The 24,626-nt window shown below is 39.9% G+C and overlaps 1 protein-coding gene across 2 annotated transcripts in view; it reads right to left on the bottom strand.

The window, feature by feature from the left end:
- LOC149230182 (uncharacterized) overlaps positions 1–9,301 on the bottom strand; it is a 103,826-nt gene extending 94,525 nt beyond the window's left edge. For both annotated transcript variants that reach the window (XR_016247998.1, XM_089378884.1), the window contains exons 1-2: positions 9,032–9,301; positions 8,741–8,906 (exon numbers count right to left, since the gene is read on the bottom strand). Coding sequence is in view for 1 of the 2 variants with exons in the window: in XM_089378884.1 (XP_089235010.1) it covers positions 8,741–8,906; positions 9,032–9,108 (243 nt within the window). In the remaining variant the exon portion in view is untranslated. The remainder of the gene's footprint in view (positions 1–8,740; positions 8,907–9,031) is intronic.
- Positions 9,302–24,626: the final 15,325 nt, after the last annotated feature.

Genomic DNA, 24,626 nt, shown 5'->3' with positions numbered 1-24,626 from the left:
TTAAGTAACAATATTTATCATTTGATCGTCGGGTGTTAAGGAGGGGCTTCTTAATGTACGTTGGAGGAGTAATGCATAATATAATATTTTAAAATATGTATCTTTTTGTTCTAAGGTAAGTGGATCACTTTAATATTCCTCCTAACATTTGTGTTAATACTTCTTGACTTAAATTATTTCTTATTAGTGACATATCCTTAATAATTCTTAATAAAAGCGTTAAATTTAAGCAAACCAATTATTGGCTTAGTGCATTTGGTCCTACCCGAGTGTGAATTCAATGATTGGTTTACTACCTTTGGATCTTGAAGTTATTCAACTTATACGCGGTAAGATTACGGTGAGAATCCATGTCATATATTGACAATCATTGGTGAATAAGGTGTCATGTCTCTACCCCCAGGGGTTTTAGCCCACAAAACTCAGTCTTCAACTTCAACGTCGATTTTCTCTCAAACCAAGCGGAACCACGAGGCGTACCATATATCAACGGAAACATCTCGTTGAGGAGAATCTATCTAGAAGGATCTTGACACAAGATTCCATGAATTGCCATGTCAAATTTGCCATCGAAGATCGGGGTAGCTCCTGGTGTTGTTTGGGTTGACATTAATGACAAACACCTATCAACATTCCTAAGCAGTGACAACAGGTGAGTGGTCTCCTAGACTTGATTCATTCAAATGTATGTGTTCCTATATCTTCATCTTCTTTGAGTGGATATTTGTATATTGTCATTTTCATTGATGACTACTCCAGGAAGACCTAGATCTTTTTCTTGAAGACCAAGGGTGAGGTCTTCAAGAGGTTCCAAGAGTTCAGAGCTCTCATGGAGAATCAGACGGGGAGGAAGATCAAGGTCTTGAGGTCTGATAATGGGGGCGAGTACACCTCTCATGGGTTCATAGATTTTTGTGCTAGTGCAGGCATCAGGAGAGAGTGGACAATTCCTTACACCCCACAACAGAATGGGGTTGCTGAGAGGAAGAACAAGGCCATAGTTGGGGCTACAAGAGCCATGTTACATGATCAGGGGTTACCATTCTTCTTATGGGCAGAGGCATGCAACACTGCAGTATATCTGTAGAACAAGAGTCCACACAGAGTGTTGGGGAGCAAGACTCCTGAGGAGGCTTTCATTGGGAGGAAGCCAGAGGTGGGGCACTTTAGGATTTTTGGGTGCCTTACATATTCACATGTCCCTTCAAAGAAGAGGACAAAGTTGGAGCCCACAGTAGAGAAGGACATTTTTGTTGGGTACAGCGAGACCTCAAAGGCTTATCAGATCTATATTCCAACCTTGAGGAAGGTGGTGGTGAGACAAGATGTGAGGTTCAAGGAGGAGCGAGCCTTGAGGAGGTCAAGAGATTTGGGTCATGTATAGCAGCAGAGTAGTGCATAGTAGGGAGGTTCACCACAGGGTCCAAGATCACAAGGGTTTGGTGGTTCACAGGCTTCAGGGGTGACAGGTCCACAGGTTACAAGTACATCGGGCACTGGGTCCCAAAGTACAAGTTCACTGCAGACCACAGGGGCATCATCATCAGCAGTACCGATTATAGAGGAGGATATACCCACCCCAACTCAGGAGGCTACTTCAAGGAAGAGGATGCCCTGCAAGAAGCCAAGGAGATAGTGAGAAAGCCCAAGTGGTCAGTTAGGGAGAGGAGACCACCCGATATGTTTGGTAGCTATTTGGTTATGGTGAGTAGCATTGTGGAGGCCAAGCCATCTAGCTACGAGAAGGCTATAGGCCAACAAGTTCGAAGGGATGCCATGGTGGAAGAGTATGCTTCCATCATGAAGAATGATGTGTGGGAGATTGTGCCTAGGCTTGACGGCCAGGGTTGCGAGGGAGCGGAGACCATTTAGAATTAACAACTCCTATGATTCCCCCAATTGCAATAGATGCTTACCATAAACTATAGTGGGCCCCAAAGCATCATCTGACATCCAATGAAGCCCAACCGAATCTGGATCTATCCCGTGGGTACAAAACACATCCTTTAATCGATTGTGGAGAGGGATCTAGAGATCTCTGGTAAAAGCATTGAAGTCACCTAGGAGGATGAGTTAACGATATCAATCGGTCTATTTGTGCCCCTGTCTGAAGGTAGTACCCTGAAAAATGTCGTGATCCTCTGTGTGGGGTCTAGTCTGATGGAAGGCTGAAGAATATGCATTCGAAACCTGAGAGCCTCATGCATATATAGGGCCAAACGTCACTAATCGAGATACTTGAAAAAGTCTGTGAGGGTTTGAGAGTCTCTGAACAAGCAATGGAACCTTCCTCTGATCTCGTAGTAGATAGGGCATCCAAAAATGAAGTGCACCTCGGTCTCTACTTCCTGTAAATGACATACCTGGCAAATTTTGTCTGGTCTATCAATCTGGTGGTCCGTCTCTACCCAAAGTCTATGAGAACCTACTCTGAACTGGCCTAGAGGAATGCGAAGAGCATGCATCCAGTGGTGAAACATATACTGGGGTCGAATAATGAGCTTGTCTCTCAACTCCAAGAAGTGCTCAGCGTAGAAGGCCATCTTTGGGCGCAACCCTCTCGAAGGATTGACTCAAGTGACCTGGACAAACTGCCTATAGATGTCCTCCCTGATGATCTTGTTCAACTCTTGTCTAGTAGGTAGAAGGTGACCAGGAGCATCCAAGGAATATTGGAAAGGAGGGAGACAATCCAATTGAATGCTCACTGACTCTAAGAGATCTGAAACTCTTGTAAACCAACATCTAGCCCGGCCCAAGGGAGTAGAATGGGCAATAGTCTCAGAAGAGCAATATGCCAAGTAAGGGTAACGGTCCCTACACTTTATCGAGTCTGCAAATCCCTGGACACGATGCAAGAATGAGACCAAACTGAATATTATCTCAAGTCGAAAGGACTGAGCTCCAAACTCTGCAAGGATGATGTGATGAGGTATTGTTTGTTTGCATCTAATGATGCGGCGGAGAAGAAGAATCTGGACTCTCTCAACTGAAGCCCAAACCAACTCAAGTAAAGACGATCCCAAAATCTCTGAGCCATATAGAATAGTGGGACGAATCAAGGTGGAATGAGGCTCATCTTGGACGAGATGTCGTCGAAGTGATGTCAAAAGCGTTGTCTCTTAAGAAGGGCTAAGGATCCATATCCTTTGTTGATCTTAGGCTGAAGCGTTGGTCGCAAACTATAGCGAGGGCCTGAGAATGGCACCCCCAAGTATGTATACATGTTGGTGATCTCAACCTCCTCCCCTCTAAATAGGAAGTGAAAGTCTGAAGTTTCTTCACCCCATTGAAGATCATAACCTTGGTTTTACCCAGGTTGACCATCAACTGTCGAAGATCGCAAAACAGAGCTAAGGCATCCAGTTGCCTCTGACATCCTTCTGGAGATGAGGAGAGTGTGAACTGCAGCAAACTGATATTGCTTCTACTTGTTAATTCATGCAAGTTATTTACTGTGTTACACTGTAAATATCAAAGTAAATACAATTGTAGCCTTCACAACTTAAATAATACGCAGAAACAAGAACTGAGCAAGAAAGAAATAGCACACACAAGTGTTGGACAAATGTCCTCGGAAAAACCCAATGTGGGAAAATCAGTGCAGAAGCTGAGGGTTTGAATTATTATGCAGTAATTTCTTAGTACAATTCTTCGAATGCCCAAACTAGACCTATACAGAGATCTAACTGGATAAAAAGATAGTGAGATGATCTCACCCTGTCACTGGGAAATCTGGCACTGATTTGCGCTGGAGATGAGCCTCTGCTGTCTCTCACAGTACTGCGTCACACCCGCGCAGTTACTGAATCACTGCTGCTGGGACTGCGTTGCACCTCCTCTTGATCCTCTGCTCACTGGAAACTTCAGCCCTCTAGCCTCCCGATCTCACACCCCAGCTCCGACACTAGATCCCGACTATTCCAAAGTAGAAATACAGGCTCCCTTTGAAGCTCTACGCTGCCTCAACGTGACCTAGCGCTACCTCTTTGGACTACTCTCTGCCCTCTCTGCCTTGTACCCTCCGAATCATGAAAACTCCCTCCAGAAAATTATCCCTGCCCCTCACTACAAGAAATCTCCTCGATCACCTTCTCTGGCAACTGTTGTGCTGCTCTCTTGATAAAATCGATCTCTGATCTCTCACTCGATGTGTATTCCAAATGCCCATCGAAGCCCTTCTTATAATCTTCCAGTTGAGTAATCAACGGCCCGGATTAGATTCTAATCAATGGCTCAAATCATATGACTCGATCTTCGTCTTCTTCTAGAAGATTCACACCCAGTTTCATTAATACCCTTTAATTATTTTAATTTCCTAAGTTTAGACTTAGGCACCCATTAAAAATAATTAATTATTTTAATAAAACTATTTCTGGGTAGAATTCCCAAAACAATTTCTAGGTATTCTGGAATACATGTGTCCTAGCTTCCCTGCAAATTTTGAGGCTTAGAGCACATCTGATGCTACCAGAAATCAACAGAGAGGAGAACCACGTCGTCAGCAAAGAGTAGAATAGATATCAGGACTTACTGAAGAAGGCAGCCATCAGTGTCCTGGATATGCTCGTGTAGAAAAGCCTCTAACTCATCAATATAGATCCAAACAGGGTAGGGGACAAAGGACATCCCTGTTTAACCCCAATAGTGCTTCGGATGAAGTCAGACATCCCATGAGCCATGCAAAGACGACCAAGGACGGACTCATATAGGCGCGTAATAGCTATCAATAGGGTCGTCGAGATGCCAATATCTCTGAGTCTTTGGAGAAAAGCTTTCCTCGGAAGAGTCAAAAGCTTTCCAAAAATCTACGAAACAACAGTAGACTTTCGAAGAGCGATGTCGTGCCTCCTCAATCACGGCACAGAGAGTGAAGATGTGGTCAATGGTCTGATGAGTTGGTCGAAAACCTGTCTATCCCCTAGCTCTGAGTTGTCTTTGCTCAAGGTCACTGGAGAGCTTCCTATGTAGAACAATAGCATACAACTTCGAGAACGTGTGGCCCACCATGATTGTTCTGTAGTTATTAGGATTTGGGATGGAGCTTGATTTGTGGATCAGACGGATGATGTGGTGTGACCATGCCGGTGGAAAATCTTCACGGACTACATGGTTGAAGAGATCAACCAAGTAGCTAACCAAAGCACGAAAATCGTGTTTAAAGAACTCTGCTTGGTAGCCTTCCTCATTGGATGCTTTGTTGTTGTTCATCACCCAAATGGCCTCTCTAATATCTTTGTCTGAGAATAGGTAACAGGAAGGCGGCGGGGAGGTAACATGAAATATCATAAAGGTTGAAAGTGTGAGAGAACATGGATGTAGGGTCAAGGTCAGATGGAAGAGGGGAGCGTCGAGGAAGGATGGTATGCCAAAATTATTTAGGGGAGTGGGCAAGGAGATCAAAAAGTTCCCGTCTTCTATGAGAGACAAAGAGTCGTTTCTTGCAATGAAGGAGATGATGGTAATAAGCCTTGAGGTCAGGGTAGAAGGGTTGAGAGTGGGTGAAAGCATATCGAAGTTCTCGATGTAGAGTCTTACATTCGCCATTGTATCATTTGTTCATGGGGCAAGATCCAACTTTTCGGGAGGTGGAAGTGGAACGAGCGGAGTGAGGGAAGGATTTGAGTGTTGCTTCCCAAATGGCAGATGAAAGACAAGTGTATTTAGTGGAAGCAGACCAAGCAAGGAGAATTGGGTCTCTGATGGGAGCATCTTGCGTAGGGTAGAGGAGAAGATTTCAGGGTCGCCTTTGTCAAATCGAAAGGTGGTTCAAGATGGGCCCCGAGGGGAAGGATGGGGTGGAAGGGGAGGGTCAAACTGAAGAGAGAAGGAAAGAAGTGCATGATCAGCAAGGGGGATGGGGGAGACCGAAAGATGGCAAATAAAAGGGAGCAAATTCTGGCTAGCAAGGACATAATCAACTACACTTGCACCACTGCCATATGGTCGACACGTGAAAAAGCGGGAGTCTGGGAAACAGGGGAGACCATTTAGAATTAACAACTGTGATTCCCCCAACTGCAATAGATGCTTACCATAAACTGTAGTGGGCCCCAAAGCATCATTTAACATCCGATGAAGCCCAACTAAGTCTGGATCTATCCCCTGGGTACAAGACACATCCTTTGATCGATTGTAGAAAGGGATCTGGAGATCTCTAGTACAAGCATTGAAGTCACCTACGAGTATGACTTCCCCAACAACAAAGTATTGGGTGATGTCAATGTACAAGTCTATAAAGGGGTCCCCATTTGAGCCATTGTGGATGGCAAATGGTGAAGAGACTAGGGGAAAGTAACAAACTACAATGTAGATGTCCCTCGGAGGAGAGACTCCGACGCTAACACATAAACCTGGCAAACTCATCTTCGCCTACCAAAGATACCCTGTTCCGCAGTGAGTCACTAGCCAAACAAGCAACTCCACCTGATCCTCTAACTCCTCCCGAGCTCCTCGTCTCCTACCTGCAAATTGAGAACCAATGGTAACTTGCAATATCTGGGAGAGGTCGAATAGGGCTTGCATGAGTCTCGACCACGAAGAGGATGTCCGCTGATTCAAGAGCGTCATACAAAATTCCCGGCGATGACCAAAAAGATCCATTGCCATTCCAATAGCGGATAGAGATGCTTGTACCTTGTCATCTCCCCAAGCGGGCCTGTCATTTGGAACCTCCAGTTTGGGGTTCCCACCCAGGTGGGAAGGAGTCCCAAATGACTGCCCGAAGATTCCTAATAACTGCCCATTTCCCTGCCTGGAGTCCCGAATGATTGCTCGAAGATTCCTGATAACTGCCCATTTCCCTGCCTGGAGTCCCGAATGACTGCCCGAAGATTGCTGATAACTACCCATTTCCCTGCCTGTCGTGCTGCCATAACTTGTTCTCTGGATTGTTTAAGTTCCAGAACCTGTGCTCGAGTGAGGTCCTCATCCAAGAAAATCCTGCTAGGGAGAGAAAACAACTTCCGCTTAGCCCTAAGGGCACGGAATCTATCGGATGCAGTCTGAAACCTGAGGAACAGAGTGGAGTCGTAGCCCAACCAAGCTCTGTCCAGAGCTATATCAAGGAGGCTAAAGGTCCCCTGAAAGAACCTAGCCCCCACTTCCATAGGCTCCGAAAAGGAGTGAGGTAAGAGGAGACCTCTCTCCTTGAGATTCAATTCTCTCACTCGTCTGGTGCGTTCTTCCACAAGTTTTGCTTGCACCACTTCCTCAACTGCTGCAAGAGGGGTAGGAGTTTTATCCTTTGCCCAAACCATTTGTGCCCAAGAATTGATGTGTGCCTCAGTTTCTTGTTTGAAAGTGGCCTATTGGGATCGGATTTCTTCCTGCGTGCTTTTAAGGTCGAGAATTTATGCATTCAACGTATCATTTGGAGGATGGAGATTTTTCTGCTCTTTGCTTTCATGTATTATCTTCTTAAGGGATAAATTATCCCCTTCCACCTGCGAAACTCTGATAGAGAGGGTGTGTATTTCTGAACGGAGCTTGTTGTTTTCAGTTTCCAGAAATTTATTTTTTGCAGCATTTGTTTTACTTGGTCTGTCCAGAATGAGAAATTCGACTCAATGGTTTTTTCATGGACCTCGGTTTCAAGTTGTACCCCTTGACCTTCAGCCACTATTACTGCAGGTTCAAGTGAAGCCGGACGCTCTGACAGGATTTCAAGGAATTGGTTGACATACATGTCTAAGTCCATCAGAGGTCCTGTAAAAATACTACACGAACAAGGATTGTTACTTCAGTTATACAGTTGATTCGTCAAACAATTAGTGTGCATCCTCTCTTCCTTTCCTGGTCTGCGCCTCTGTTGTTGCTGTATGCAGTCGGAGCCTAGAACCCGACCCCCACTACTCCCCTGCTGGGCGATGTAGAAGTAGAATCCTGCGTACAATGGTCTTTGCCTGCTTCTCGGTCGTGCAAAAATAAGCCAAGACGATTTAATTGTGTTCGAGAATATTGGATGCGAGAGAAAACCCTGACTTTTAGGCAGGCGGACAATGCTATCTGCACCTACTCCTTCCGACTCTCTGTAATAACAGACTTACTGTATTGGGTTTCAGGCAAACTGTTCTTTTGGATTTCACGCAAAAAAAACCTGAACTCATAAATTACAGACGCTCTCTGTTGTTGTCCCTGCAGTCTTTATTGGTGCGAGAAGCCATCATATACGCCATTTCTACAGCTGCTTAATTGATGTATTAGTCAAAGAGTGACGGTCTGAGAGTGCGGCTGAAATAATGGGATTCCTGCGGACATCTCCCAGAGTTCTTTGGAGGAAACCTGGTTACTGAGTGTTCTTTGGTATATCATTCATAATTCAGCAGACTAAACAGTTTTCAAGATTTTTGGACTGGCAGCATTATAGCATTTCCACAAAATTGGACAATGATTGATTCGCAAGGATGAATGGTTGTTATTGAATTTTTAGCATTATTGTTTCTTAGTTTTATGACTTTGGAGACAAGGGCCAACGTTCCGCGTCCCTTGAATTTGCGTAAAACTTGGGCTGCTCCCACACGTCCCCTTGCACATCTCCCCCTCCCACTACCACGCTCCCCGTCAACTTGGTGGAATATAAGGATAAACCAAAAAACTTTTCTACTAAATATTTCGCTTGGTTTAGAAATATAAGAATACCATGGCAAGTGCTTCATTCACGTACACAGTACGTTGCAAATCAGAAGCCATAATTTAAAACAGTAAAAATAAAATAAATAACACAAGGAAAATCTGGCACCTGTAGTTTAGAAGGACCAGCAGCTTTAATTGCGATCTTTTTCTTCTCTAACTCCGCCGGGTTAGAGATTATAGCTTCCCTACGTTTAGCAGACTCCACTCTGTACTGCTCCATTTGAGAGTGCGTGCAATGGCAGAAGCTAATCTTCCCTTTGAAGCCCTTGAGCCTGATCACAAGATAACAAATGCCATTCAGCCTCCAAAACCCTAGAGCGCCTTCGTTCGAACCCTACAAACACAACTTTCCAACAAATTGGGCAAAATTGGAAAAGAACAGGTACGAAGCCGGGACCTGTAATAAGGAGCAGACGTGCTTCCTCCCCAGGTGTTCCAGCTACAGCCTTCCCATAGCAATTTCCCTGCCCTCATTGAAAATAAATGAAAAGAATCTGAAATAATGATACCAATAATAATTATTTAGTACGAGGAATTGGACTGGTCTGGTTGTCAAAAGCACCCGAGAACTTCGTTTTTTCTTTTACTAAATCAAGCTATTGGAAAGCAGCACCGGGGGACTTTAGTTTCAGTCGAGTCAAGTGGAAAAGATATCGAACGATTATGGGCCCAACGTTCCCATTGCTCTCACACCTGTCCTCGAAGGTGACCTTTTAAGCTTGTGTACTCAACGTGGTAAGGTTTCAGCGATCTGTACCATAATTTTTTCTAGCTTATCAATGTTAATGGTGTGTAACATTTATCAATAATATACATATATTGTCACTTGAACCATAATGTCTTTTTCTACTTATGTAATTATTATATCAATATTGGAATGGAATGAAAGGTTTCAAAGTTAAGGGTGAGGATACGTTTAAACTTTATTCCTTTTTTTAATCAATACCATCCCATATGAAACTTGCATAGAAATTAATAGTGTTACTCCAAATGTAAACCCTATCTAGATACACTATCTCACTCATCTAGCACGGGGATCTCAATTCTATACCCTCATAGAGAGTTTGCTTTATCACGAATATGAGAGTGGGTGGCTTTTGTTTTTTAGATCTTGTAGGTTGAAATCTAGGTTTTTGTATCAAAGTTTTATGAAAGGCTTCATGATCTGCACGCATTTCTTTATTTTCAGTGTTATTATGGTTTCTCTTTAAGTGTTATTAGGGTCTTAAGTGCATGTAAAATCTCTGAGTTCAAGAAGGGAATTACAAGTACTTTATCGGCAAATCCATGGTATGATGAAGAATGCAAAGGCAAAAAGGAGATTCAAAAGAAGAGAAAGAAAGAGAAGAAGAAAAAGAAGATATGAAAATTAGTACAAAAAAAAAATGTAAATGGAAGAAGAAAGGAGTTAACCTCTCTTGGAAAGCACAACCCTAAGGGATTTTGGAAAGAGCTACAACAAGGAGAAAGCAGACTGAAAACAATATTACAGGTGGTCAATGGTTGGAGTATATGAGGCTCCTCTATGAGCAGGTGCACTAGAAAGATACTCCCCCCACAATGAACACTTCAGTGGAGGATGATATCAAGCAGGGAATAAAGAATTTAGCAAGCGGTAAAGTGTTGTGGAAAAAAAAAAAAAAAAAACAAAACAACAAACAAACACAAAAAATGCAAATGACAATAATAATAATTAATGATTAATTAGTAATTAGTTAATGAAAATATATGTCTCTAAGGACATAACCATTGGTGAAGAGGTACCTGCCTAGGGTATATAAGCAGGCCCTCACCCTCATTGTAAACATCACACATCAATTATTTTATATAATATTTAATATACATTATTTGTCCTACAATGGATGTCTTTGTCTTTGAATTATTCTGAAGATTATTCCCATGTATATGAACCTTGTTCGTTACATTTGTATCAGAGCAATCCTCTAAGTATATGAACCTTGTTTGTTACATTGGTATGAGAGCCATGTTGGCAGATCTCGTCATTTGGCCATCAACTTGTCGTCACAACTAAAGCGTTTTGCTACACAAGTTGGAGTTTCTCCATTTTCGGTCAAGCCCTTGGCCACTAAAAAAACAACAGCAACAACCTTTGGTCATTGACATTTCAATGATTCTAATAAAAAATAGTCGAATGTAAATTTTGGAAGAGAAAATTCATATATATTCTACATTATTTATCAAAAATGCATGATAAAGTCAAAAATGAATCTTTCCAAATATCTTTAAAACTATACGTAAGAGAAGGAAGAGTAGATAGAATTATTTTGATTATTCATTAAGTAGTTTACAAGTTCATGGTTTTAGCAACCCATGGTAATTTCCCATGGTATCTTCAAGGTAAAAGAAAAACAAAATGAATACAAAAACTCTTTATGTGAATGGTAAGTTTTACTTTTTATCTGGAGAAGGCACATAAGTGGACACATATTTTATATTATACCCCAAAGAGGTGAATAGCGAAGTTTCACTAGAGTTGTAACTTTTCAAACAAAACAAAACAAATTGTTGATATATATATATGGAAAAGGCTACCCTCAAACCTTAATCTCATCTCGATAAAGGCAATATGGAGCCAATTAATGAAGACAAAAGAATGGATTATAATCCAGAAACCAAGGAAGGAAAATTTTCCTATAAAAGTCTTCCAATTGCAGATTGTAAATTAATTATATTAAAAGGGAATATCCAAGGAAAGGGGATTAATATCACTATCAGCACAAGTGACGAGAAAAATTACGTCAATGTTAATTTGGCGAATCAACTATTACTTCCAGAGTCAAGCATAGGAGAAAGAACAAATAGTTTTGGCCAAAAAGAGTATGAAATTAATGATTTACAAGTAATAATTGACCACTATGAATGCATCTCTCAATTCTGAGTCGTAACTATGTTTAACCCAAAGATTGACATAATTTTTTGTCAACCTTGGTTAAAAGAATTGGGTATGTTCATGCTAAACTTAGAAAAAAGATTTTGATGTTTCCTTATAAGAAAAAAATGATCACATTCCAAGAAGTGACAATGAAGTCAAAGTCAAGATTGTCGTCATCAAAAAACTTTAAGGATATTTCAAAACTGATGCTACAAGAGAATCAAGAAACAATATCAAAGAAACAGAAGGAGCTTGAAGAAGTCATCTCTAGTAAAGACAAAGAAATTTTGCGCCTCAAAGATCACAATGAAAAACTACTTGAACAAGTCAAGAAAGCTAAGGCCACCAAGAAGGAACTCAAGCAGCACTTATCAGAATAAGAAAAGGAAAATTTACATTTAAAAAACCTTAATCAAACATTAGTAGGATAAATCAAAAGTTTAAAAGATGGGGAGGAGACTAAAAATAAAGTCAACAATCCAAAAATCGAAGAGCTTTTACGTATAAGGAATCATAACCAAAACCTTCTTGCGCAAATAAAGAAGCTTAAAAGTGACAAGAAGTCACTAAATGACAAGTTAGAACAACTTACTCAAGAAGAAGTATTAAAGTCTTCAGTTGTAACAGTCCAAGTTGAAGATAAGGGAATGAATATTGCTCCATTCAATATCACAATTAAAGAAGCGGATAAACCTACTCGAGTGAAAATTATATAAGCAACTCAACAACAACAATACCTAAAGTAAATCAGGAAACTGCCACGCACATGATAAGGGGAAATTCAACCATAAAAACTCCTTATCGACATTTGAACCATAAGAGCAGACTTTTTAATCAATCTACGTACTAGTATCATTGAGAACATAAACAACAGACTTATGTTCCAGGGAATACTAAAGTTTGCAAAATCCAATATGATGATAACAATTCATTGCAAATTTCTAGTGACAGGAACATTTCACAGAAGATTAATCTAGGATGGTCAGATCCATTTTCGATTTGACAATTTTATTTATTGCTCCAAGGATCATATCGTCTTGTAACAACGAAGATGACAGTTCTGCGATGAGTTGAAAAAGAGATCAAGGCTTTTCATCGGTAAGCTTTGAGGACAAAGCTTTTTGAAGAGGAATGCAATGTTATATATATATATATAACACAAATAATGTAAATGAGAATACTAATAATTAATGATTAATTAATAATTAGTTAATGAAAAGGTATGTCCCTAAGGACATAACCATTGGTGAAGAGGTATATGCCTAGGGTATATAAGCAAGCCCTGACCCTCATTGTAATCATCACACATCAATTCTTTTATATAATATTTAATTTACATTTCTTGTCCTACAATTGATGTGTTTGTCTTCGAAGTATTCTGAAGATTATTTTGTTGCATATACGAACCTTGTTCATTATATAAAGCAGAGAACATAGACGAGCTTAAATCTGAATTCCTAAAATGGGGAGTTGAGCTCCTTGCTCCTCATTTAAAAGGAATTTTCAATGGGATCATCCAGGATGGCTTTCCGGGAGAGTGGACTACTAGTGTGGTCATTCCTCTCTTTAAGAGTGGAGATATCAATAACCCCTCTAACTACTGCACTATTATGGTCAACCCCCTCATGGGAAAGCTTTTTGGGAGCATGATAGAGTGAAGAATTAGCAGTTGGGTAGAAAGTAAGGGAAAAGGGGAAAAGGACAAGTAGGCTTTAGACCTAGACACTCTACCATTGACCATTGTGTCACCCTTAGACATTTGATAGAGAAAGTTTTGGACAAGCAAGGTGAAACAACCTATTTTTGTTTTTTTGACTTCAAGAAAGCCTTTGACACAATTCCTAGAGACAAACTATGGAACAAAATGGAAGAGTTGGGTATCCCATACAAGAATAGAGTAGCATCTCATAGACTTTATGAGAAGTTTAGAGCTAAAATCAAAACAAGTGAAGTAATGTCTAAATGTTTTGGTAGCGATATTGGTGTTAAACAGGGATTTCCTCTATCCCCCACTTTGTTCAGTTTATATATTGATAAGTTGGAAGCTTGGTTAAGCAAAGCGGATGGAGAAGGGGTTCATCTAGCAAGTTATGTGGTAAAGTTGCTTCTATACGTAGATGATCTTATCCTAATCTCAAAAACAATGCATGGATTAAGAGAACACTTAAAGGCCTTAACAAGTGATGCAAGTGAACATTAACAAGACCAAAATCATGATTTTCTCTTTAAGTAGAAAAGATAAACCAAACACTTTTCTTTTCAAAGGTAGTCCTTTGGAGATAGTGAAAGAACACAAATATCTTGGGATTGAATTCCACCAGAAGCTCAGTTGGGAGACTTGTAGGATGAAAAGAATTCAGGGAGGATGGAGAGCCTCATACTTACTCCAAAATAGGTGCAGAAAAGTTGAACTTTGGGATTGGAAAACCAAGAAAACCCTTTTTGGTTTGTTGGTTACGCCGGTTGTTCTCTATGGTTGTGAAGTATGGGGAAGTAGCATGTCAACTTGCACTGGAGGCAGTTAGAAAGAATACAAAACATCTAATTACTAGCAATCTCAAAGTTAAAGCCACAGTCCCATACGAAATCCTTTTGGCTGAAGCAGGTACTTTTCCATTGGAGGCAACAACGATAACCAGGTTAATAAGCTATTTAAATAAGACTAGAAACATGGATAACCAACGTTGGCCCAAGATAGCTATGGAAGAGGGATTAGATTGTAGGAAGAAAACTTGGATGAAGCAAAACAAAAAGTGGTTGAGTAAGTGGAATATCAAGCTACATGAATGCCCTAGCACCAACGTGACAATATATATATATATATATATATATATATATATATATATATATATATATTGATGGAAAAATTTAGGACTGCCATGTGGACTAATCGCAATCGATGTAAAAAAGCATACTACATCAAAAAGTTCAATCCAACTGTAGAAATTCTCACTGTAGATTAAATTGATTATGCAATGTTCTAAAGCAAAATACTTACTCTACTTCTACAATCAAACTTGCGGAAGCTTAATCAATTTTGAGCAAGATCAAACAGAACACATGTAACAGAGAAGAAGATTCAATCACACATGAAACACAGAAGAATACTCTAGGGAAAGCCTCGACTAAAAACCCCGTTATTTGTATTATCATACAAGTGGAAATATCTCAGGATTACACAAAGGTTTAGCTCTCAAGCTATCCAGCTCTCAGTACAATCCCTCACTGCTGCTCATAGACATAATAGACAACACATATGCCTTTCCCTTTGTCCTCTAAGCTTCCTATTTCCTTACGTTGTTCCTCCTGGGTGATCCAACTGTAACCTGTGTGATTCTCACCTCACACACTGCTTTGACCTCTGTAGAAACTGCGCAATCCTCAAGGAATGAATTCCTTCTGCATGTAAGAGATATTCAGATGGGAGTATTCTAGCAACTGATAGTACACTATCCCTGCCTTTAAGCTCAACTGGGTCTTTGTTTGAACTAACATGCATGAGTTATTTATGAGAGAATATTCAATTATCTGAAGAACACTAGTTGCATGCATGCATGCATTAACTGACTAAACTCACAATTAGTTCCACAAACTGTTTGGAACTAATTTAACTGGACTTAACTTAGTTAACTGAGCTAACCAATTACAACTCATCCTTATCTCCTTAATTAATGGATAACTTCCTCAATCAAAGGGATAATTGTTGCATGTCTTCGCAAAGACTTCATGTTTGAATTTCACCAACTAATTAAATCAAGATGAATTAATTAATTATTTTTCAAACAGCTGGTGTGACTAAATTTGAATTTTAATTCAAGGACAAATTAAAATTGGAATTTATCCTAAAATGTTATATAGAAATGCTATTTTTAGCATTTCTTGTTGCTATTTTCAACACTCCCTCTCAACAAGAAAGGAATTCAACTCGAACCTGATCCTGAACCTTTGGAATGTTCTGCATGCAACACTTCTCTCAAGTGTCGTTACTCCAGCAACTTCAGAAACAAAAAAAATATCCAACCTGAATCAGAATGATGCCTCTGTCATCAAAGTCTCTCACTGCTATTGCCTCTGTCGACTGAAAACTCTGCACCTCTGTGCTCTTTAGTATCTAACTGCTATAGCCTCTGTCACTTTCATCTCTGACTACATCAATCACACTGATTCCTCTTGCTGCATTCGTGTTGATGCTGGTCCTATCTCCCAGCACTGCATCCGCACTGCACCTCCTCTCATCATGTTGCATCATGCTGCCCAATGTTGCACTGCAACTCAGTTACTGAGAAGTAAGTAACCGATCTCCCAACTGACCTCCCTATTGGGCTAGAAACACCCTCTGATGTTGAACCCCCCTTTGCTGCTCCATCCGCATCTGTCTCTACCCACTCAGTTAGTCCTGCTACTCCTTGTCGGGGCTCCCGTAGCAAGGTCTAATCAAAGAGGCTGGGTACCTCAAGGATCTTGCCCCTATTTCAGCCTTCTTGGGACTATCACTTCACATTGCCCCACCTCACACCTGGAGGTATGGCTGCATGTGATCCTTCTACCCACTTGGCTCAAAATTTCCCCCTACTGGAGGTCTCTACATGAGTGGATGCCTCCACTCGGTCTCCTCTCAACATCTCCAATTGTGGCTCCTCCACAATTGTTTGAGACTTCTTTTGGGGCTGCATATTGAGAGGTAATTTACTCTCCCTCTCAACCACCAAGTCTCCAACATTTGCCTTGCTCCTCAAGGCTTTGCATGCATCTTGAACCTCAAGAGCATACAGGTTCTTGACTCGTGAACCAATCTGCTTCACATGTCTCGTGGTGATGTGTCTAAGGAAAACCTTTCCCTTACTGAAGAAAACATCGTAGCCTTTGTCCTCCAACATCGTGATCAATACCAAGTTCTTCTTCAGTCCAGACACATACTTCACATATGTCAAGGTACTGAGAGCTCCATGCTCCCTCTGAAAAGTAATTGTGCCCATTGCTGAAACACTATACCTTTCATCATTACCCATCTCTATGCACATCACGAGGTCTTTCTCCTCCAAGGTACTGAACAAACTCTTATCGCCGGTCATGTGGAATGAGGCTCCATTGTCAAGAAACCAACCACAACCCATCATCGATGAAACCATGCATGCGATGAGGATAAAATCCAATTCGAACTGAGAGGCCAATGCCTCACCTTCAGATCCTTCCACGGATCCCTTCTTGGACTTCTTCAATGGACAATTAGTTGCATAATGGCCCACCTCATGACAATTAAATCATATCACTTTAGATTTGTCAACCTTATTCCCTCCATGAGAAGAATTCGATTTGGAATGAGAATCCTTCTCCTTCCCTTTCCTTGCCTTACTGGCTAAGGCAATATTTTCTTCATCATCATGCTTAGATGAAGAACCATCTCTAGTGCGTCTCCCGTTCTCCTCCTGCATCAGATCCGACCACAGTCGTTCCCAATCTGGCAGGTTCTCTCTTCCATTCACTGAAACTTGGTAGCTATGCTAGCTCTTAGGAAGACCGAGGAGAGCAAGACTCACCATATCATCATCGGCTGTCATGATTCCTACACTTCCAAGCTCATCTCTGCAAGTGGTGAGCTTGTTCAGATATGTAGAGATCATGTCGCCCTTTTCACACTTGATTTTCCGAAGCTTGTCCTTCAGCGCCAGCTTCCTCTGGTCGTTGTTGTTCTGATATAGATCCTTCAATGTCTTCCACATTGAAAATAGAGTCTCCTTCCATGGAGACTCGAGAAAAATATGGTCTCGAACTCCCTCTAGAAGAATCCTCCTCGCTCTCACCACACATTTCTTCCATTCCGCCAATTCTTGGGCATTAGTTGTTGTTGGCTTGGGGACTTCTTGATCAATGAAGTCCTTCAAACCATTGTCCTCTAATACCGCTTCCATGCGATCCTTCCATGCTATGTAATTCAAGTTGCCATCCAGGGCATACTCGAGTCTCAAGCCATTGAATGCCATTGGTGAACTTTGAGATGTGATAAGAAATTGATTTTGTACCTACAATCAAGAACTTCAACCTTCGAACTTCGAACTTCTTTGTATATTGTTCTCCGCTTTGATCACCTTTGCTCCGATACCATGTAGAAATTCTCACTGTAGATTACACTGATTATGCAATGTACTAAAGCAAAATACTTAATCTACTTCTACAATCAAACTTGCAGAAGCTTAATCAATTTTGAGCAAGATCAAACATAACACATATAACAAAGAAGAAGATTCAATCACACATGAAACACAGAAGAATACTCTGGGGAAAGCCTCAGCTAAAAACCCCGCTATCTGTATTATCATACAAGTGGAAATATCTCAGGATTACACAAAGCTTTAGCTCTCAAGCTATCCAGCTCTCAGTACAATCCCTCACTGCTGCTCATAGACAAAATAGACAACACATATGCCTTTCCCTCTGTCCTCCAAGCCTCCTATTTCCTTGCATTGTTTCTCCTGGGTGATCCAGCTATAACCTGTGTGATTCTCACCTCACACACTGCTCTGACCTCTGTAGAAACTACGCAATCCTCAAGGAATGAATTCCTTCTGCATGCAAGAGATATTCACATGGAAATATTCTAGCAACTAATAGTACATTGTCCCTGCCTTTAATCTCAACTGGGTCTTTGTCTGAACTGACATGCATGAGTTATTTATGAGAGAATATTCAGTTATCTGGAGAACACTAGTTGCATGCATGCATGCATTAACTGACTAAACTCACAATTAGTTCCACAAACTATTTGGAACTAATTTAACTAGACTTAACTCAGTTAACTGAGCTAACTAATTACAACTCAAATACAACTCATCCTTATCTCCTTAATTAAGGGATAACTTCCTCAATCAAAGGGATAACTGTTGTATGTCTTCACAAAGACTTCATGTTTGAATTTCACCAACTAATTAACTCAAGATGAATTAATTAATTATTTTTCAAACAGCTGGTGAGACTAAATTCGAATTTTGATTCTCAATTTTAATTCAAGGACAAATTAAAATTGGAATATATCCTGAAATGCTATCTATAACAATGCTATTTTTAGCATTTCTTGTTGCTATTTTCAACACCAACTCGTGACCATGGTGAGAAAACATATTTAGGAGCAACTATTAAAATAAAAGTGAGGGTGCTAGTGGCACTATTGAGGACAGGGTCACATCACCTTAGATGTGAGATTAGCATGTGGAAGATCCCCAAGGAAGTTTGGGAAGAGAGAATTTGCATTTTCTACAATAAGGGTATGGTGGAGAGAGAATGACACTTTGTCAAGGAGTGTGCAGCATATAAGGATATAAGAATTCAATATGAAAACAATCTAAAGGTTGACAACATGCACCGCCTATTTGACAAAGATAAGGTCAATCAGATTGCTAGCCTTCTAGTCAAGACTAATAGTATAAGATCTGACATTGAAAGGAATATGAAGACGAGTTAAGGTTGTTATTCTCTGGGTCCCTTAGGCTGCTCAGCCTCGTGGACGTCATTAAAATCATTCATTCATTCATCCTTCCTGAGCCAAATTCATTAATTCTTCTCCATGCATTATTCTCAAAGAATGTTGAATCACCATGAAAATATCAAAGTCGTTTTGGGCGTGGAGGAAGAGGCAACACTTGTGCAAGTGGGCACCTAGTATGTACATGGACCAGACTAGGCTATCGATATTCATTAGCCATTTATTTTGCATGGATGCGCTAGTTCTTTACTAAAATTGAGTTGAGTGGGATGGCAATTTAAGGAATGATGTTGCCTTTGTATTAGTTGAGCAATGCATGAGTATTAGAAATGACAACATTACTACCCCTCGTTCCTATGAATGATAAGTACTTGGACTTGGTCCTTTCCTTTTTTGATACAAAATGAAGATGAAAATTCGATATTAATGGATCTATAACCCTTAAGTGAACATAGGAGGATAACCTTAAACAAATAAAAAAGATCCTTCCTTTGAAATCGTACTTTTATCTACTACACCTTGATGTGATGTATCATATTGACTACTCAGCTAATTTCTAATGTTTTTTCTCACTTTGTTAATATCATCTATATGGTACAACATTATTATTTTAGGACAAGAATATTAACGGAATATATCTCATCCCCCTTACACCTATACTTGTAGGATTTTAATCGATAGTTGTACAACCATCCTTGATATGATTGTACTCCCATGTGTACAAGCACTATAATGTCTACATGGTGGTATGACTAGAATCAACATATAAAACCAACATTATAGCCTAATACATACACCAAGGCATGCACCCTACAAAAATAAGATGTATGGGTAAGCTTAAAAACACACAACTCTAAATGTACAAGGGGCAAGCATTATCCTCGACCATTTTTGAAAGTGTATATTATTATTATTTTACATTTAACAATAAAAATATTAAAACAATCAATGTGTTTTGCTTTAGTCATGACCACTACCTTAAGCAACCCTATTGTATTTGATATGAAATCCTTTGTGTGTGTGTGTGTGTGTGTGCACACGTGCGTGCGCACACACACACTCATAGACAAATCCTTATATACATCACATGCATAATAAAGTTTATGTTATGTTATCATGTGACATGAGTCTTATAATTTCCACCATGATGCATAGTTGTGGCAATCCATATCTACTAGACCAATGATGTGTTGACCATGTTAGCACTCCTCAGTGTCCCAAGGATGAGAAAGGATGTCAAGGAGGTAATCTCAAACCAATCTTTAGACTTGGCAGCTAGCCCTACCAAATCAGAGAGGGCTCTCTCAAAGGTCTCACAGCCAATGAAGTGACTGGAGAGGGAATCAGATGTTGGGCTAGATATTAAGCTCAATGGTGTTTGATTTTAAGGTTTGCTGGATGAAGCTCATAGATATAGGAACTACCCTAAGGTTTCTAATGATCAATTGCAGAGATATAATGGGGCAAGATAGGCATGATCAGTGACATAAATAGTTTGTCATGGTGGTGTAGAGATGAAAAGGTAAAGGGTCAGAATGAGCATGTAACCACAAATTCATTCATCAAGAAGAAAGAACACTTGCATGAAGATCTCCTCAAAACAGAGCATATAACTTATGAATTATGTTTAAAACTCATGAGATGATCACAAGAAAGCATAAAGATGGTAGGAAAAAGAAATATCATAGAAAACACTATCACAAAAACATACCACAAGAATCCCAAGATAATAACTGCAACTGCCTATTATATTACTGTAAAATGTACACTAGCTCCAAGCTATGATTCACAAACATCCAACCCACAATACTTCGAAATTTGAAGTATTTATACAATTATTTACAAAAATAAATATCTTGAAATAGAATTCAAGATTTGTTACAAAAATTATAAAAATAGATCAATACTGCTAATAATATCAGTCGGTTGAGTTTTGGTGTTGTTATAGGAATTCCGGTGGTAACTAAGGCCTAGAATAGACATTATTGTTAGTCCTACTAGTTGATGAACTGTGCTACTATCATTGTTTTTCTACATTATGTTTGAGCGGAGGTGGAATGGATATGCATCAAAAGTTTCCTCGTTATCCTCTGAGTGGAGGCAAAATGAATGATTTGGTACTATGTGAATGGAGGAAATTACACGAAAACAATGAGAAACTGTGACCGGGAGCACAAAAAATGAACTGATTTGACCATCCTGGAGGATTATGAACCATTGATCTAGGTTGGCTGATTCGAGCCGATTAAATCTGGGTCATTGATCTGGGTCGTTGTATATCGCAGTTGCAACAGAGAGAGGGGCCTTAACCATGTTTCATAGTGTTTTGTCAACGGGCTAGACCCGAAACTTTAACAAATTGCCATATATAAAAGATCGCATCCATCACAATCGCAAGTCAGAAGGGGCTTGGCGGAGGAGGGATTTATGATTATGCAATCCCCAATTGCGATATCGAAATCAGCGGGGGAGACTTATCGCAATCGGCGGGGGAGGAGTCATCACAATCAGCGAGGGGAAAGTTTTGCAATATTGGTGGAGTGACTTATCGTAATGCAATGACTTTAAAGGAGGCCCTTTTTGCATTAAAAAATGGGACAACTAGACTTGAAAAACCTTCAAAACCATCCTATAAGAATATCGCATCTGAAACGTTGATCGCAATCGCATTGCGGAGGGGGAGCATATAGGAATACCACTCCCAGACCCAAAAATCTTTCAAATCCAATAGATAATCCTATCGAGTCTGCCAATGTCACAACAATAAGATGAGCTCTGCCATTGTGGGACTGCCATGAGAAATTTGTCATTGTGGTCGGACGGTCGCAATCAGAAAAAGGAGAGGTTATGGGAGCGCAATGGGGCATGAGACTTGCGTTTAAGGCGCCACATGACTTGTGGGCCCGTTTAGTGCTTAAGAGGTGGGGGCTTATATATACCATAAAAGAATGGGGGATTATATATAATGTATTACGTACATTACAACGTAATGTATTGCAAAAGACTTTGCGACCATGTTTAATGCTATGGGGAACAACTAGAGTTGGATTCTTTAACAAAAGTCGATTCTAATAAATGAAATAATATGGGATATGGCTAGAGTTAAATGGAAAAGAATAGGAAAATAGAAATTGGCTAGAGTTTGGAAATATGAAGGGAGAATGAAATTAAGGCTGGAAAAGGGAAAAAACGTAGTCATGGGTCCACGAGACAAGTCATGGATCACAGAAGCCTCAATTCAACCAAGTCAAATTTAATCTGAAAGTATTATAATTTGACAAAAAAAATTGTCATCAATATGAAAGAGTACATTTGATCACGGATACTATTCAACACTAACAAACCATATGGGAAAATAATTGTGAATCGTCCACATAAACATGTGTGTTTATATATCCATGTAGATGTGTTGATGTCAAATACTTCGTCTGAAGAGTTCTCAAAGTTCGGGAGGCAAAGGAAAACTGGAATGTCAAATCAAATTAAGCCCTATTACTTTATGAGCTCTTGCATAAAAAATAAGTATGATACGGATGATAGTCAAAGACAATCTCTCCTCCTCATGATAGTTTATTTATGGGTGATTCATTGTTGAGATTTCTAGCAATTAATGCCACAATTGTTACTACAATCATGGCAGCGACAAACAAGTAAACAAAGATACTTCCCCTCATTCTCAACCCCAACAATGAACTAATCCTCAACGTTAATCGTATCAAATACCACCACTTCTTTTCTTTCTTATATATGGGAGAATATAAATCATTTCGGTTGTTAGAGGTTTTAGTCAATATTCTTTATCATTATAAACATCGATCTCTTAAATTGTGCATGTCAAGTGTATGTGTTGTTTCACAACACTTTTATAGTGGCCATCATAGTTGTTTGTGAATACAAAATGATACCATTTATCCCCATAATAGCAACCAAACTCATTTCTAGTTAAGTGCCTCCTCCGTTATGTCTACTTTTATTATGTATGTCACAAATTCCATTAGTGTCACTATGCATTCTACTACTTCTTTCCCAATCTAATCTAACATTGTTTGGTTTGGTTTTATTACATGCTATAAACAATATCACTAGCTTTACAGGGCCATTTAAACCTTAGTTAAGTTCCAACAATATTTGAGATTTGTGTGAAGTCAAAATAGATTTTTGTTAATCTTTATATTCTCAGAATGTAGCCTTTTGTGAAGTCAAAATAGAGTTTTGTTAATCACAAAGTAGTTTTTAGGGTCGACGTGTTTCGAACCACTTACTGTGGTTCATCATCGAGACAGAGATGGATAGGCTGACAAAAGGAACAAATAAATACAGTAGAGATGCAAGGGTTACATCACAACAACTAAAAAATAAATAATATTAAATTCAACCAAAACATTAGAGAAAAAATAATAATCAATAAAAATCAAGATGTAAGTAAAAAAATAAACCCATAAAATTAGGAGTTGACGAAAAACAATATATATAAATAAAAACAACAAAGAAATAAAATGGGAATTTACTGTAACCTCCCCTCCCACATTTACCCAATTTCATTGATTTGCTAGGGTAAACATGAGACGAAGAGTTACTATGACATGACCCAACCTCCTAGCTCTAGTTAAAGAAGTGGAGCCTACAAATGACCATCAACTGACAACTCACAACATTCCCCAAGGCTACATGAAACTCGAGAGCCAAAGAACCGCCTCAAGTGACCAAACCCTGGGTTGTGGCTGCTCTTCTCACAACTTAACCCCTCACTGCATGCATGACAAGGCCTATGTGTAGTTGAAGGCCTGCAACCACACACACAACACTGCCTGAGTGCAATTGTGACCCAAATTGCCTAGTTCAGAGGGTGCAGTCTCGAGATCTGAGCCACAATTCCAGGTCATCCTCTAGACCACTACCCATAACTGCTTGAGACTTCTCAGAATCATTAATGACATAATGACAATGCTATACATACAAACTTGAAGGCATAAATTGATCTAGACTTCCTAGAACACACCAGACATTTCGTCAAACACATGGCAAGATGATTCAAACTTAAACAAGAACGCAAAAAATTAGAGATATAATCATAAACACAAAGATGCAACAAAAAAACACTTCATTACATTAATAGAAAAATATTGAACTATGCTTACAAACAGAATGGAAATAAGATAGCTCGGGCGAATAGATGTGGCGGCTACACACCTATGAATTGTGTTACAATGAGGCTCAAGGGCCTATTTATTATTGGAAAACATGAGAAAAGCATAAACAACGAAAACCCTAACCCCAGGAGATGTAACACCAAGAGTTTGTGGGCTTTGTTGGGGTTAGTTGGGCAGCCAATTTCCCGGGGTTGTAACTTAGTCATATTATCTTTGTTTCCGCGTACGATACCTTGTTGGAAAGGTCTTACCATGATCCAGGTGGATATTGGTGGCCACCTGCCAAGTCCAGCTGGACCCCCACCATTGTTTCTCTCAGCATTTTCAGTTTCCTTAATTGTAGCACAACTTACTATTTTTAGCAGTTTTTCGGGTCCTGAACTTCTAGAGCCGTTTTGAGGCCCTAAACGACGTTTTTTGGGAAATCTGGGGGCAACATGCGTTCGGGTCCTGAACTTCTGGAGCCGTTTTG

The sequence above is a fragment of the Pinus tabuliformis genome, chromosome J, assembly GCF_031772625.1.
Source record: "Pinus tabuliformis cultivar Carrire ecotype Pingquan chromosome J, CPIR1, whole genome shotgun sequence".
NCBI classification, from domain to species: domain Eukaryota; kingdom Viridiplantae; phylum Streptophyta; class Pinopsida; order Pinales; family Pinaceae; genus Pinus; species Pinus tabuliformis.
This window is presented reverse-complemented; position numbering and strand designations above follow the sequence as displayed.